This window comes from Triticum aestivum, chromosome 5A (assembly GCF_018294505.1).
Source record: "Triticum aestivum cultivar Chinese Spring chromosome 5A, IWGSC CS RefSeq v2.1, whole genome shotgun sequence".
Classification (NCBI taxonomy): domain Eukaryota; kingdom Viridiplantae; phylum Streptophyta; class Magnoliopsida; order Poales; family Poaceae; genus Triticum; species Triticum aestivum.
Genome location: NC_057806.1, coordinates 672,154,258 through 672,168,737, shown reverse-complemented (window position 1 = coordinate 672,168,737; position 14,480 = coordinate 672,154,258). Strand labels below are relative to the sequence as shown.

At 45.8% G+C, this 14,480-nt stretch overlaps 2 protein-coding genes across 3 annotated transcripts; one reads left to right on the top strand and one right to left on the bottom strand.

Moving 5' to 3' along the window:
- The first annotated feature begins 4,420 nt into the window (after positions 1–4,420).
- Positions 4,421–8,842, top strand: LOC123105867 (protein CHAPERONE-LIKE PROTEIN OF POR1, chloroplastic). The gene is made up of 3 exons (XM_044528032.1): positions 4,421–4,857; positions 5,706–6,060; positions 8,489–8,842. The coding sequence occupies exons 1-3, from the start codon at positions 4,549–4,551 to the stop codon at positions 8,662–8,664; spliced, it is 840 nt and encodes a 279-aa protein (XP_044383967.1). The 5' UTR covers positions 4,421–4,548; the 3' UTR covers positions 8,665–8,842.
- A 1,244-nt stretch (positions 8,843–10,086) lies between these two features.
- On the bottom strand, positions 10,087–14,227 carry LOC123105866 (probable protein phosphatase 2C 28). Of its 2 annotated transcripts, none has more exons than XM_044528031.1 (5): positions 14,083–14,227; positions 13,020–13,397; positions 12,165–12,532; positions 11,257–11,493; positions 10,087–10,659 (listed from the first exon to the last, which is right to left on the bottom strand). In XM_044528031.1, exons 2-5 carry the CDS (start codon positions 13,339–13,341, stop codon positions 10,387–10,389), a joined length of 1,200 nt encoding a protein of 399 aa, XP_044383966.1. In that variant the 5' UTR covers positions 13,342–13,397; positions 14,083–14,227; the 3' UTR covers positions 10,087–10,386. The 2 variants fall into 2 exon arrangements, with proteins under 2 accessions (XP_044383966.1, XP_044383965.1); XM_044528030.1 differs by having other exon boundaries at positions 13,579–14,196.
- Between the last annotated feature and the right edge of the window lie 253 nt (positions 14,228–14,480).

The following is a 14,480-nucleotide window of genomic DNA, read 5'->3' as shown; positions in this document are numbered from 1 at the left end:
AGTAAAGTTGCCGTGTGTGTTTGAAATCTGACTGTTGGAACACGTGTCAGTTCCTTAGTGACCCGGGGTCATTTCGGACAAATCAGGTCGGTTTGCCTAGTGGCTATAAATAGCCCACCCCCTACAACCATAAACGGTTGGCTGCTCAGAGTTAGTGTACGGCTTTTGCCGTTTGAGAGCAACCCACCTTGAAGCCTTTGAGAGAGAATTCCTTGCGAGGATAAAGCCTTAAACACCCAGAGCCAAAGAGTGTTAGGCATCACTTAAGTCTTCCTGTCTGTGTGATCTGAAGACTTATTACACTTGAGGACTGTGAATCCTCCAGCCGGTTAGGTGTTGCGTTCTGAGCATCCAAGAGTCATTGTGGATTGCCGATGAACGAAGTCTGTGAAGGTTTGGAAGTCTGCCTTGAAGACTTACCAGAGTGATTGGGCAAGGACTGGGTGTCCTTAGCTCAAGGGGAATAAGGTGAAGACAAGGTCTTCTGAGTTGAATCTCAGCCTCCCTAACCAGACGTACAGTTGTCACGGCAACTGGAACTGGCCCAACAAATCATTGTCTTCAATGAATCGCTGGTTCTATCCTTCCCATCTCTTTATTTACAGTTGGTCCTTGTGAAGTCATTGTTTGTTTGCATTATCTTTTGTCTTCACTGAGTGGCTGCTTGTTCCGATTGGCTTCATACTATCTTCCTACATGATCCATACTGCCTAGCTACCATTAGTCATTGTGCTTTCACTTCATTGAATACTTGACTATGGCTTGCTTAGTGTAGTCTACCTTCCGCTGCATGGTAATAGGTTTATTTCTATCGTTTGTCTTCAAAACTCCCATGTTTTGAAGACTTTGTTAAAAATCACCTATTCACCCCCCCTCTCTAGTCGATCACTAGCACTTTCAATCACATCTATAGAGAATGATGTGATTGACTTGACCCATCCGTTAGCTTAGCACAATGATTGTTTAGTTTACTGCTATTGCTTTCTCCATAACTTATACATGTTCCTACGACTATGAGATTATGCAACTCCTGAATACCGTAGGAACACTTAGTGTGCTATCAAACGTCAAAACGTAACTGGGTGACTATAAAGATGCTCTACAGGTGTCTCCGTTGGTGTTTATTGAGTTAGCATAGATCAAGATTAGGATTTGTCACTCCGTGTATCGGAGAGGTATCTCTGGGCCCTCTCGGTAATGCACATCACTATAAGCCTTGCAAGCAATGTAACTAATGAGTTAGTTACGGGATGTAGCATTGTGTAACAAGTAAAGAGACTTGTCGGTAACGAGATTGAACTAGGTATTGAGATACCGACGATCGAATCTCAGGCAAGTAACATACCGATGACAAAGGAAACAACGTATGTTGTTATGCGGTTTGACCGATAAAGATCTTTGTAGAATATGTAGAAACCAATATGAGAATCCAGGTTCCGCTATTGGTTATTGATCGGAGACGTGTCTCGGTCATGTCTACATAGTTCTCGAACCCGTAGGGTCCGCACGCTTAACGTTCGGTGACGATCAATATTATGATTTTATGTGTTTTGATGTACCTAAGGTTGTTCGGAGTCCCAGATATGATCATGGACATGATGAGGAGTCTCGAAATGGTCGAGACATAAAGATTGATATATTGGACGGCTATATTCGGACACCGGAAGTGTTCCGGGTGATTTCGAAGAAAACCGGAGTGCCGGAGGGTTACCGGACCCCCCCCCCCCCAGGAAACTAGTGGGCCTAGATGGGCCTTAGTGGAGAGAGAGAGGGGCTGCCAGGACAGGCCGCATGCCCCCTCCCCCTTGAGTCCGAATTGGACTAGGATGGGGGTGGCGCCCCCCCCCCCTTTCCTTCCTCTCTCCCACTCCTTCCTTCCCCTCCTAGTAGGAATAAGAAAGGAGGAATCCTACTCCTACTAGGAGGAGGATTCCTCCCCTCCTTGGCGCGCCCTAGGGCCGGCCGGCCTCCCCCTTGCTCCTTTATATACGGGGGCAGGGGGCACCCTAGAAGACACAACAGACAACTGTCGTAGCCGTGTGCGGTGCCCTCCTCCACCATAATCTACCTCGGTCATATCGTCGTAGTGCTTAGGCGAAGCCCTGCACCGGTAACTTCATCATCACCGTCATCACGCCATCGTGCTGACGAAGCTCTCCCTCGACACTCAGCTGGATCGAGAGTTCGTGGGACGTCACCGAGCCGAACGTGTGCAGATCGTGGAGATGCCGTACTTCCGGTACTAGGATCGGTCGGATCGTGAAGACGTACAACTGCATCATCCGCGTTGTCATAACGCTTCCGCTTATGTTCTATGAGGGTACGTGGACTACACTCTCCCCTCTTAGTGCTATGAATCACCATGATAGATCTTGCGTGTGCGTAGGAATTATTTTGAAATTACTGCGTTCCCCAACACTTCTTGCCGCATTCCGTAACATTTCGATAGCCTTTTCCGCAGTTCTTTTGTGGCCTTTAGTTTTAGCGAATCGCTTGGCAAATAATTTTATAAATACCCCCTACTAGGGTAAGGCGGAAGTTTGTAACCATCCTATCTAGTAATTGTAACAAAAATATGAAAACCTTATACCAACCGTGTAAGCTACGGATTTAGTTTGGCTCCAACAATTAAGCATGTCGGCTAACACGTGGATCTGTGTATTATACCAGTGTCAGTTCATTAAAAGCGGATATTACAAGAGGAGGCAACATATAAAATTATGTCAAAAAACCTAACGAGTGTAGACGTTGTAATGTTTGGCTCTAGAGGTGACATATATGCTTGAAGTGTTTGGTGTCTATAGAATGTGATTTGAGGGTATTCCTTTGCATGTTGTGCACTTTAGGTATACGTTTGAACCAACTTTCTCCAGGAATAATATGGACAACTAGGTATCTTTCTATCAAGTAGCACCGAATTTTGGTTATTGTTGTGTTGTCCTTTACAAAGGCTTTCACTGTTTCAATAGATGTTGCCTCGTAAAGGGGTATACATGTCAAGTCATCTTTTCTTACAATAGCGACGAGGTTGGATCGTGCGCCTTATGTGGGTGTGTTAGGTAACATAATAATAACAGAAAAAGACATTAGAACTCATATGTTACATGCCTTGGAAAGGGAAAAAACATGTGCTTTCACACTTCTTAATTTCATTTTTTTTGTTTTGCAAGGTTGTGTTACTCATTCTATAGTCTATAGTTGCCTCAAAAGGAGATAGCCACATGAATGTTGCCTCAAAGGGCTTCAAAGTCAAGATTACCCAGAAAGTGCACAAGCTTAGATTGTATATTAGAGGTAGTACCACATTTAGTTTTCTTATTAATTTTTTCTTGACCTACCAAAAGGTTGTGTAAAATGAGAAAATCTTCTCATACACAACTCCCACCGTCATACATTTTGCGCCAAAAAGCATGTTGTTTCTTGAGACACCAACGATGGACACGACAAAGGATCATACACATAAACCATCTACTATAAAACTAAAAATATGCGCCATCGTAGAAAGGAAAATAAAAGGGACAAGACACTATGTTATATCTTGGTACTCAATTAAGCATATTAGTTGATAAATATATACGCATGTTATATTAGGCGACAAACAAAGTTACATAAGATATACTCCCCTAACAAAAATATATGACGTTTTTGCAGTTCAAATTGAACTACAAAAACGCCATATACTTTGATATAGAGGTAAAAACTGCTTGTGTGTGTGGGGCGGGGGGGGGGGGCGGGGGGGGGGGGGGGGGTTACAATGGACTCCTCCATTCCCGTTAATGAAACTCAATATGTACATTGCATCAAAGCACACATGTTTCTCCCTAGCAGAGTGCTAAAAAACACCAAAAAAGAACATTGAACAACCACGAACCACACGTGCAGCACGTTGAGTCGTTTTACCACAAAACCTATCCAATCATTTGATCTTCGACGTATTCAAGCCTATCCACACGCGCGATCGTAGACCTCCTTGCCGCATTCCGCAACCGCCTTTCCACGGTACTTTTTGCGGCCTTTGGTTTCAGCGAATAGCTTGACAAATAATTTTATAAATACCCCCCTATTAGAGTAAGGGGGAAGTTTGTAACCATCCTCCCTTGTATTACTACCTGTGATGACTTTTATTAGTCCATAAATCTGCCCTCCTTCAGGCCTCCAATTTTGCCGTCTCAGCAAAACGACATGATATTATGGGACGAAGCAAGTATTATAATATAAAAACAACTAAAAAAGGAAATATAATGTACAAAAGAAAAAAAAAAGTTAATTGTCACAGATTTCGTGACTTTGAAATGATACCAACAAAATCAATCTTTATCCGAATAAATCTTCTTTTCGAAGCTTATCCGCCTCCTAGAAAAAGAATCCTCAGATTGTGTCCGAAAGCCCCCGACCCGAAGCCGTAGAAATTGGCGGCCGGACGGCCAAAATCATCATCACCCATTAAAAAAAATCTCAACGGTGGCATCCATCAGCTCCGCGGACAGCAGAAGCCGACGCGCACAGGCAGCAGAGCCAGACCACGCGAGCGCAGCCAAAGGAAGGAAAATGGCCACGGCCCTCTCCCTCGGCGGTGCCGGCGCCGGCGCCGCCGGCCACCTCCTCCGCAGGCGCCCCGCCTCCGTGGCCAGGTGCTGCGCCGCGCCCCGCCGCAGCTCCCCCTCGCGCCGCCGGGCCCCGACGCGGCGCCTGGCCGCCTCGCGCGCGGACGACTCCTCGCCGGCGCCCTTCGAGATGACGGTGGAGGGCGCGCTCAAGCTGCTCGGCGTCGCCGAGGGCGCCTCCTTCGACGAGATCCTCCGCGCCAAGAAGGCCGTCGTCGCCTCCTGCAAGGACGACCCGGACGCCGTCGCCCAGGTCCCTCCCCCTCCCCTCCCTCCCCCCAAACTTCTCCTCCACTCCACACCGTCCCCTCTCAACGCTCGCTTGCTGTTCAAGTGAATCCATCTTTGAAAGCATGCTTCGATTGTCCCCACAAGCTTGCTAATTTAGGACGACAAAGCCGCCTCAATCATCAAATTGGTAATGCAAGAATAGCTTTGTATATTATCTTTCAATATTTTGAAGCAAAATCAGGTTATAATCTAGTACTTCCGTACACAGCGAAGAAAAGCGGAGACCTGATCATCACTAATTTGGGCAGATTATTGGCGCACAGTTGTTCCCATGTGATGAATCGAGGCTGCTAAAATATGCTGCTTTTGGCATTAAGTGCGTTAGCTTATAGTGGTAGCACTATTTGTATATCCATGGATGGGCCATGGTGGAGGCGATCATATATGCATATCATATCAATATATCATGTGCTGTCAACTTTGGACCAGTGACTTGGCTTGGCCCGTAGGAAGGGAAGGAGTGTAAATTTCTGTTTCTTCATTTCGACAAGTTACCACTGCCTGGTTTTTCTACGCAATTTCGTGTGGATTTTTGTCCTTTGTAATAATAACCTTTCTTGTTCCAGCGAACTAGCTGTAATTTGTTCTTGTTTGCTTGTGCAACTTGTCTTCCTGATAAGTACTCTTGCTTGCGCCCATGCCCAATCTTTCAACTGTCTGTTTCAAGACTGAACTGGGGCTCTTAAAAGAAACAACAGGATCCTAAGTTGCTGGCAGCATCAATCATTGATGTTTTAACAGATTTTGTTGCACCCGGTATCAAAGGCATCCCGGATGCGTTGTTTGACTCCGTTTCATGTTTCATTTCAGGTCGAGGTTGCCTATGACATGCTGCTAATGCAGAGCTTATCGCGCCGGAGGGCTGGCAAGGTTGTCGATAGCAGCGTCCGCTACGCCGATGTGAAACCTGTCAAGACTGCAGGAACAGCACCGCAATGGATGCAGTCAGCCATGAAGAACGTGCCTCTCACATTGGAGGCCCCAGCTTCGAGCAGCTTGGGCATCCAGTCATCCATTTATGGTGCGCTGATGGTTTTCACATATGCTAGTGGAACCTCTACGTCTTTACCATCAGCGTACACTAGCCCTGATGTGCCTGGATTTATCCTAGCAACAGGATTCGGTGCTTCATTGTATTTTCTGTCCAAGAAAAACATGAACTTAGGTAAATTCTTCCACCAGTTTGTTATCGCTATTTTTTATAATATATCTACTCTGATGCTCTACATTTGGTACGGTTCGAACATGTTCTTAGTTTCTGTTCAACACTCTGTCTCTGGCTTCTGCATAAAAAACATGGAAACACTACTACAAACTACTCCTCTGTAAACTAATATAAGACTTTCTAGATCACTACTTTAGGGGTGAACTAATATAAGACTTTTTAGACCACTACTTTAGTGATCTAGAAAGTCTCTAAAAAGTCTTATATTAGTTTACAGAGGTAGTAGTTTTGAAGTTACAATACAACCTATATCACCAGTGGTGTTATCAGTTGCACAACCAACAAGATAAGGCTAGTTCTGCTCACCTGGGCGCATTAATTATTTAATTAAAGCATCTAGTGTTGTTATATCTGTGGCCTTAACTGTTATCTTGCCTTTAGAAGCAGTATTGTCATGGTAGTTTTCTTAGTAGCTGATTTTCTTCCTTATATATTTGCTCAGTTTACTTTCAGTAAAAGAACAACATTAGAAGCATGGAATGAAAATGCAATCCAAAAAAAGGACAGAACAAAGCAAATAAGAGGCACATGTATGCTAAGAAAGGCCCCTGCTCCAGTGCCAATTAATCCGTGTTGGCTGTAAGGATGAGTAGCAGAGATTGCTTGCATTGCATGAACTCATGCTGGCTACAGGGGTGGTTGGTATTGTTGTTATAGACTCATAGTTCGATGCTTGTACGTCTCTTGCACATCAGCTTTTTAGACTAGGTCAGCAGTTTCCCAAGATTGCATTGTTGTCGTGTAGTGCGCGCCTTGGCATTGTATTGCATGCTTTTTTAGACTAGGTCAGCAGTTTCCCAAAATTTCATTGTTGTCGTATAGTGCGCGCCTTGGCATTGTATTGCATAATTAAACCTGGTTCAAAGAGATCAATACCGTGCAGTGCTGAAAGTCTGTGTGAACTTCAAAGGGATACATTGTGAAGCAAATTCAGTTATTCGGCTATTGTAGCAACAAACAAATTGTGTCCCTGTGCAAACTTTTTGAGTAAAAACATAACATGTCAAAACATGCCATGCAGCAATTTTACTCTTGGATGTCCTGTCTACAAAGTTGCTAGTGAATAAAACATGTATGGATCTGGCTGGCTGGCATAAGTCCACAAACCTCCAACCGGCTTTTGTGTTTGTATTGCATATGGATTATATTTTGTAGTCTTTAGGTGAAAATTGAAATTGGTTCAAAGAGACAAATACTCAGCGGTGCTGAAAGTTCTACATTGTCAATCAAATTTAGCTATCGTAGCAACAAACAAATTTTATTCTGTACACGCTTCTTGAGTGAGAGTAGTACTAGGATGGGTGACCTCCTGGGAAGTCCTCGTGAAAGGGTTTCATATCTAAGGGTTGTGATAGGCTTGGCGAGCCAACGTAAAAACTAGCCAGTCTTTGGGGTATGAAACCCATTTGGGCGAGAGTAGTACTAGGATGGGCGACCTCCTGGGAAGTCCTCGTGAAAGGGTTTCATATCTAGCCTACTCCAACTTGTTTGGGATAAAAGGCTTCATAAGTAAGTAAGTAAGTAAGTACACGCTTCTTGAGTGAGAAGATAACATGTCAAAACAGCGATTTGTTGCTTCAGAGTAGATCTGTAGGTAAGAACGTTAGAGATCCACAATCCTGTATGATTGTAGGTTATATTCTCTCATAGTCTCGTGTGATTACGGGATTGTTGTCATAGTTCGATGCTTGTATGTCTCATGCAACATCACCTTTTTAGTTTAGGTCAGCGGTTTCCCAAGATTACATTGTTGTCGTGTAGTGCGTTCCTTCACATTGCATTGCATGTGGACTAGCTTTAGGATTTAGGTGAAAAGAAAAAAACTTGGTTCGAAGAGATAGATGTTGTCTAGTGCTGAAAGTTTTGTGTGAACTTCAGAGAAATACACTGCAAGCAACTTCAGTTATTCAGCTGTTGTAGCAACAAACGAACTGTGTCCTGTACACACTTTTTGAGTGAAAACATAACATGTCAAAACAGTGATTTGTTACTTGAGAGTACATCTGAAGATAAGAAAGCCCAGGGATCCACAATCATACACGGTTGTAGGGTTATAATCTCTCGTATGATTTTGACAAGGGGTTCTTAGATATCTACTGTCATTGGCTTGTACGCCAATCATACATGGAGCTATTTATCTCTTTACTACCTTAGGTCTTGGATATGCTGTCTTTAAACACGTATGGATCTATCTGGCTGACACAAGTCCACAAACCTCCAACCAGCTTTTGTGTTTGTTATGGCACTGCTTAATTGTGGGAGGAAACCTTGCCCAATGTCCTGTACCTTGATTACTGCTACTCTTGTGCCAACCTTCCTGCTTCGATTTGGAACGAAATGAATGCCTCTGTGGTCCTTGTTCATGCAGGTAAGGCCGCATTGATCACCGTCGGGGGGCTGGCAGTCGGTGCGACGGTCGGGTCCGGCGTGGAGAGCTGGCTGCAGGTTGACATTGTGCCCTTCCTGGGCATCCACTCCCCCGCGGTCGTCGTCACCGAATTCATTCTCTTCTCGCAATTGTTGGTGTCGCTGTTCGTTAGGTAGGGTCTGTGGGCAAGCTAAGCTGTCAGCTGGCCTTGTAACTGACTGAAAAATGGTGCATCTTTTCCCCAGAAGATGCAAAAAGCAGCTGTGTATAGCAAAAACAGTACTACAGCGGGGATCTAAGTCCCTTGTACTTCAATCATCACTTGTATCTAGCCTTTTTCTCCATTGTCCAACCCGATTTCATTTGTCGGTTTCTTCGCCCTTGTTTGGAAATTGTGGTGTGGACTGTGAAGTTTGTTTTCGATAAAGGACACTTTATTATTACTTAAAAGGTTTAAGCATTACACCTGGCATCTGCATAGCTGAGATGCACACGGCCAAAATCAAGTCCAAGTTTCAAAAAAATCGAATAAGGCGGGATACAAGCAATCATGTGAAGACTGTATAACGCCCAAGACTCTGAAGTTTGTACTTACTCACAAACCACATCATGAATCCTAGGCTGAAAACTCGGCCTTGCACTGAGCTTTGCATGCAGCTGAAGGTTTTCAGTATGTGGATCAGTAAGATTCAGGCCTTCTTTGGTTCATAGGATAGGAATTTCATAGAAATAGGAAAATCATAGGAAGTGGGATGACATGCATGTCAATTCCTATAAAGCAAGAGATGTCATTTGATGCATAGGATAGGATTTTTTTCATTGAGTCTAGGCTAATGTTTTTTCCTCCAAAACGTGAAGGATTGATTCCTATCCTACATAGGAATAGGAATTCATTCCTACAAATCAAAGGGCTTCAAAGGAATTTTTTCTTTGCAAATCCTATCCTATAGAATTCCTACAAAAATCCTACAAACCAAAGGAGGCCTCAAAGGGAGAACAACTTGCGAAGATTTCGATCGTCGAATTTCGGGCGAAGTCGGATGGCACCCAAGTTTTGTTTCTCAATTTTCAACCTGTGAAATTTATGCAGAACTTGCTCGATTGCGTTGTTTTTATCTGTGAAATGACAAGCTGCTTGCCAGCTACTCCCTCCGCCCCATAGTATAAGAGTGTTTTGTGTAAAACGCTCACAAAAACGCTCTTATATTATGGGACGGAGGGACTAATTTATTCTACCGCCACTCCAGTAAAATTCAAAGCCCCATGAGAGAGACAATTGGGCCGTTTGATGCCCAGGCTATGGGTGTGATCCAATCTAAACTTAATTCTGTTGGACGACTGTCCCAACTGGCAATCTGATCAAGTTCAGAGCACCGCACCACACGTGCTCCCCCAGGGCCAGAATCCGCGTTGATATCCTTCTCATGTGGTCATGTCGGCACCAAACCATTGGCCTACCTTGCTCACCCAGATACAGAGAGTCCAAGTTGATTCCATTTCATAATGAATCTGCTGCAAATAATTGGAGGCACCCCTTGTCTTGACCCAACAGAGTCAGTCAAGCCAGGCACCCGGTTTTCGACGGCGAAAACAAGAGATGGAAGAAGACGGACTATTGCGAAAAGAGACGCCGATGTTCCGGACAAATTTACAGCCACCTTGTTCTCCTCTCTCATTGGAGAGGAGAAAAGGGATAGGTAAAAGAACAAAGGGGAGGAGGCGGAGGGGGCGAAAAGCATCGCTAATGGTGGTGATCTAACATTATACCTTGCTATCAGTACGCTAATTTAATTACCCGGGTGGAGCCTGAGCAGTTTCACAGCAGCAGGAAGCACTCTCTCTGCAGATGCTCTCGTCATAGAGTTTCTCTTCTCGGCGCGGCGGCTTCTTCCCCTTCTTCAGTAGGTGCTGCTCACCATGGTGGGGGCCGAGAAAGGCGCGAGGGAGTTGGCAGGGACGCTCACGCCGCCCCCTCGCACCGACACCGGCGGGCTCTTGCTCCACCCCGCCCTGCTCACCGCGCTCGCGTCCAGGAACACCACGACCACCGTTATGTCGTCATGGAAATGCCGCCGCACCCCACGCTCGATCTTCTTCAGGTCCGAGTATCTCATCTCCCTCTTCTTGGCCGCCTCTTGCATCGCGGCTTTCACTAGCTTTCGAGCGATCCCCTGGTGAAAAAGAAAAAGCATAATTTTCAGGAATGGGCGAAAATGATCTCATGCCAGAAGTAGGCTTGATTTTGACAATACAGCAGCCTAGGGATGACATGCAACTTGAGGGTTTTTTAACGGTATGTTGCTTGAAATACTATTTAGAGCTTAGACTAGGAAAACAACTTTAAGTGGAGAAGTGGTAAATACTCCCTGCCAATTGAAAGCACAAGCATCCACAAGTGCATAACTTAGATTATACTTGCTTGAAATAGCGCCTAGAGTTTAAAATAGCAAAACAACTTTGAGTAGAGAAGGGGTAACATACTCTCTACTAGTAAGTGATTGAAAACCCAAGCATCCAGATAAAGTGCAGAACTTAGGCTACACTTGCTTGAACTTATAGTAGTTTAAAATAGCAAAACAACTTTTAGTCCCACCCACACAAACAAATAAAGGCATTAAGAATATGCGTATATTTCCTACATGCTGGTCATATATTTAATGAATTGGACAGGTAGTGAGCCTCGAAAGGAATTTTGGATTTGAATCATGGAAACTTTTTCTTTAGGGATGAAATCCATAGAGATCGGAGAGTGGGAGAAGAACGCATACATTACGAGGGTTACTTTGGACAAGGTCAACTGCTTCCTGATTGCTGAGGTGCTCCCATAGCCCGTCAGAAGCAAATATAACAAACTGATCACTCGGTTGTATTTGGTGAACAGCAATCGCAGGTTCAGAACTAAGAATTGGCTTCTTGAAGGTTTCCCGGAGCCGAAACTTGCTATGTAGAGGTGATCTGTTATACTCTGGTCTTTTCAGATATACATCTCCGATAGATCTTGAGATCTGCAGAATATTACCTCACCTCATAAGTTACAATTGAAGAAAAACAGTAGTAGAGCACCCCAACTGTATGTATACCAGTATATATAATCCAGAAGAGAAAATTTACAGGAGCCTATAGACTGCTGTGTACACAAAGTAATAATATGTCATGACTAAAATCCCGACTTGCAATAACTGATGGTGTTGATTAGCTCAAAAGTTAAGCGTGAAAATGACGATAACCATGGGTGACTGTAGAATGAATCACTTCCTCCTGCCTCTTGCTGGCACGCTTCTGTTATACAGAAAGCATGAACATCAATCTAGCATAGTCATATGGGACAACAAGAGGCCCCAGTCATAAAGACGGCAATTATACAGCACCAAATCTTACCACACATTTATTTTTAGATATAGGAAAAGCATGTTATATTATGATGATGCAACCATATTTAGTGCAGGCACTTTGGCTCTGAGAACGATTGACTTACCTAATACCTAACTTGAAACAAATAGCGCAGATGCAAAAGTAATTATCCATACTCCGGAACGGAAAAAATAAGTGGAATTGTGATGAGACGGACAGATGATGTAACTGCCGCGAAGACTTCTAACAACAAATTAATAATTATCTAGGCAGGTCTAAATCTGAGAGTGATCTTATGCGCCTCACGGTACAGAATTTCGGTTACCTGGATGAGGCCCTTCACACGCCAAACGTTGTGTTTCAGAACCACGATTTGTGGATCATGAGGGTGTGATGACTGTAGCTCCTGCCTAACTTCCTCATAGCACGCGTTGTGCTCTGCCGATAACTGCATGGCCACAACCTGACCGGTCGCCTTGACAAGCCTTCCGAGAACCGCACGCGAGTCACCGGCGTTTGCGATGTAGAGAGTTCCGGAGCAAATCACGCCGACCAGGCAGCAAGAGCCCACTGCTGCGATCTGAGGCTTCATAGACCATTCCTTGCTGACTACGGAAAGGAAGCCGTCCTCGGTTGCTTGGAAGGCTTTCCGGATCACATCGGCCGACATGCACTTGTGCTCGGTTGCAAATCCTGGAAAAGGAGATTGTTTATCATGCACTGACACTAACAAGGCTAACAATGAGTAAGAAACAGCCCCCAGAAACAGAAAACAATTAAGTAGTGGAGTATAACAGAACAATGTCACCATCAACAGAAGACATAAGCAGCTAGAAGTGATGAATTTATTCTTTGTGAGATAGTATAATACTAGCTCACTGCCGGTGACCACGCCATGTGTGATGCAAGCTTAGAAACAAGTCTATTGAACCTGCAATATTTTCTTCTTCTTCTGATGATGATGTTACAGCAATGAGTGCCAAAGCTATGACAGACAGCCCTTCCTTTTTTTATGAGAAAAATCAGCATGATTATTATCACAATCATGCTCGCAAGAATTGCAAAAGCATGAAACATCATAAGTTGGCATTTGATGATTTCATCATCAGTGGCGTGGCGCCTCCCAAACTTAAAAAGAGATTAGCAGATGGGGATTTTGGGATGGGGCATTGGGGCTTACTTCTGAGATGGTGGAACATGTTGTCATTGATGAAGCGGGAGGTCTCCGGGCCGCCATGGCCGTCATAGACGCCGACGAAGGTGCCCTGCGGGCCGGGGTCGGCCATGGAGAGCGAGCCGGACTCCACCTGGCTCTGGTCCTCCAGCAGGTTGTTGGCCTGCACCACCGCCATGGAGAAGTCGCCGGTGGCCGCCTGGCCGGCGTCCTTGTACCACAGCAGCCCGTCCTGGCGGCCGGCGGCGTCCGAGCCCTTCTTGCCCCGCCGCCCGGCCCGGGACCGCGCGCCCCAGCACGACCTGAAGTAGTCCATCACCGCCGCCATCACGCCCTCTCCCCGCAGCTCCTCGCCGGCATCCCCGGCCTCCGTGTCCCCGCCGCCTGCAACCAAACAGAATCATCAGTACCGCGGGTCAAGATCAAAAATTCCCCTCTCAGCAACCGGATCGCGGCCAAGGATCAATCAATCAACCAAGAAGCCGCGTCAATCCCCGCCACCCAGAATCGCCCGGCGCAGAGCGCCGAATCAGATCGAGAGAAAGAAAGACACGAGGCCCCTCACCTTTTCCCCCCTCTCTCCGTCCAAGCCCAAGAACTCCCCGCCGGATTCGTGCTGGGATTCTTGGAATCTACTCAGATCTGGCGCGGGCGGGCACGAGCTCGGGCGCACGAACAGCGAGGGTTGGGTGGACTGGACGGACCGGCGGCCGCGCTCCAGGATCAAAGAGAAGAGAATCAAGCAAGCAAGCAAGCAAGGAGCTTGACAGAAAGGAAAAAATCCCCTCCCCGGCAGCCTCGCCGCAGGCCTGCTGCTTTGCTTTTCTCCCGGTGATTGAGCACTCGCTGGAAGTGGAAGGAACAGCTCAGAGGCAGAGTGGTCTCTCCTCCTCTCTTGTGAGTTGTGAAGCCACACCCAAGCCAACCCCAGCCTACTGCTAGTAGCACTAGTACCCAGACCCAGGGGAGCGAGCGGGGGCAGGAAACCGAGGGGGCAGAGAAGCCATTAAAAGAAGAGCAAGAGGGGGGAGAGGAGGCCAGGGCCAGCAAGGCAGAGATGGGCTCCTACCAATCCTGATTCTTGTCACTGGTTTGTGGTGCTGTGGACTGCTGCAGGTGCAGGGCTATGTGTGCTCCCTCGACCCCGCTCGACTCAGTTCAGTTCACTTCCCCTTCTTCCTCCCTCCCACCTCACCTCACCTCGCCTCACCTGCCATGGGTGAAAACTGAAAACTGGAAAGAAAGAGAGCATCTTTTTATAGCAGGGGCGGTCGTCTCTGTTTGCAGAAAAGGATGGCCATATAATTTATTACTAATCCTCATCACACCAGTAATTATTTTGCATTGAATTGGCACCACTGTTTTGGAATCCCCCGTTCCCACTGCTGTTTCTTGATGGTGGTTTGCTGCTACTCCAATCTTCTCCTCATTGAATTGATAAGCTTTTGCTTTCCTAAGGCTGGTCAT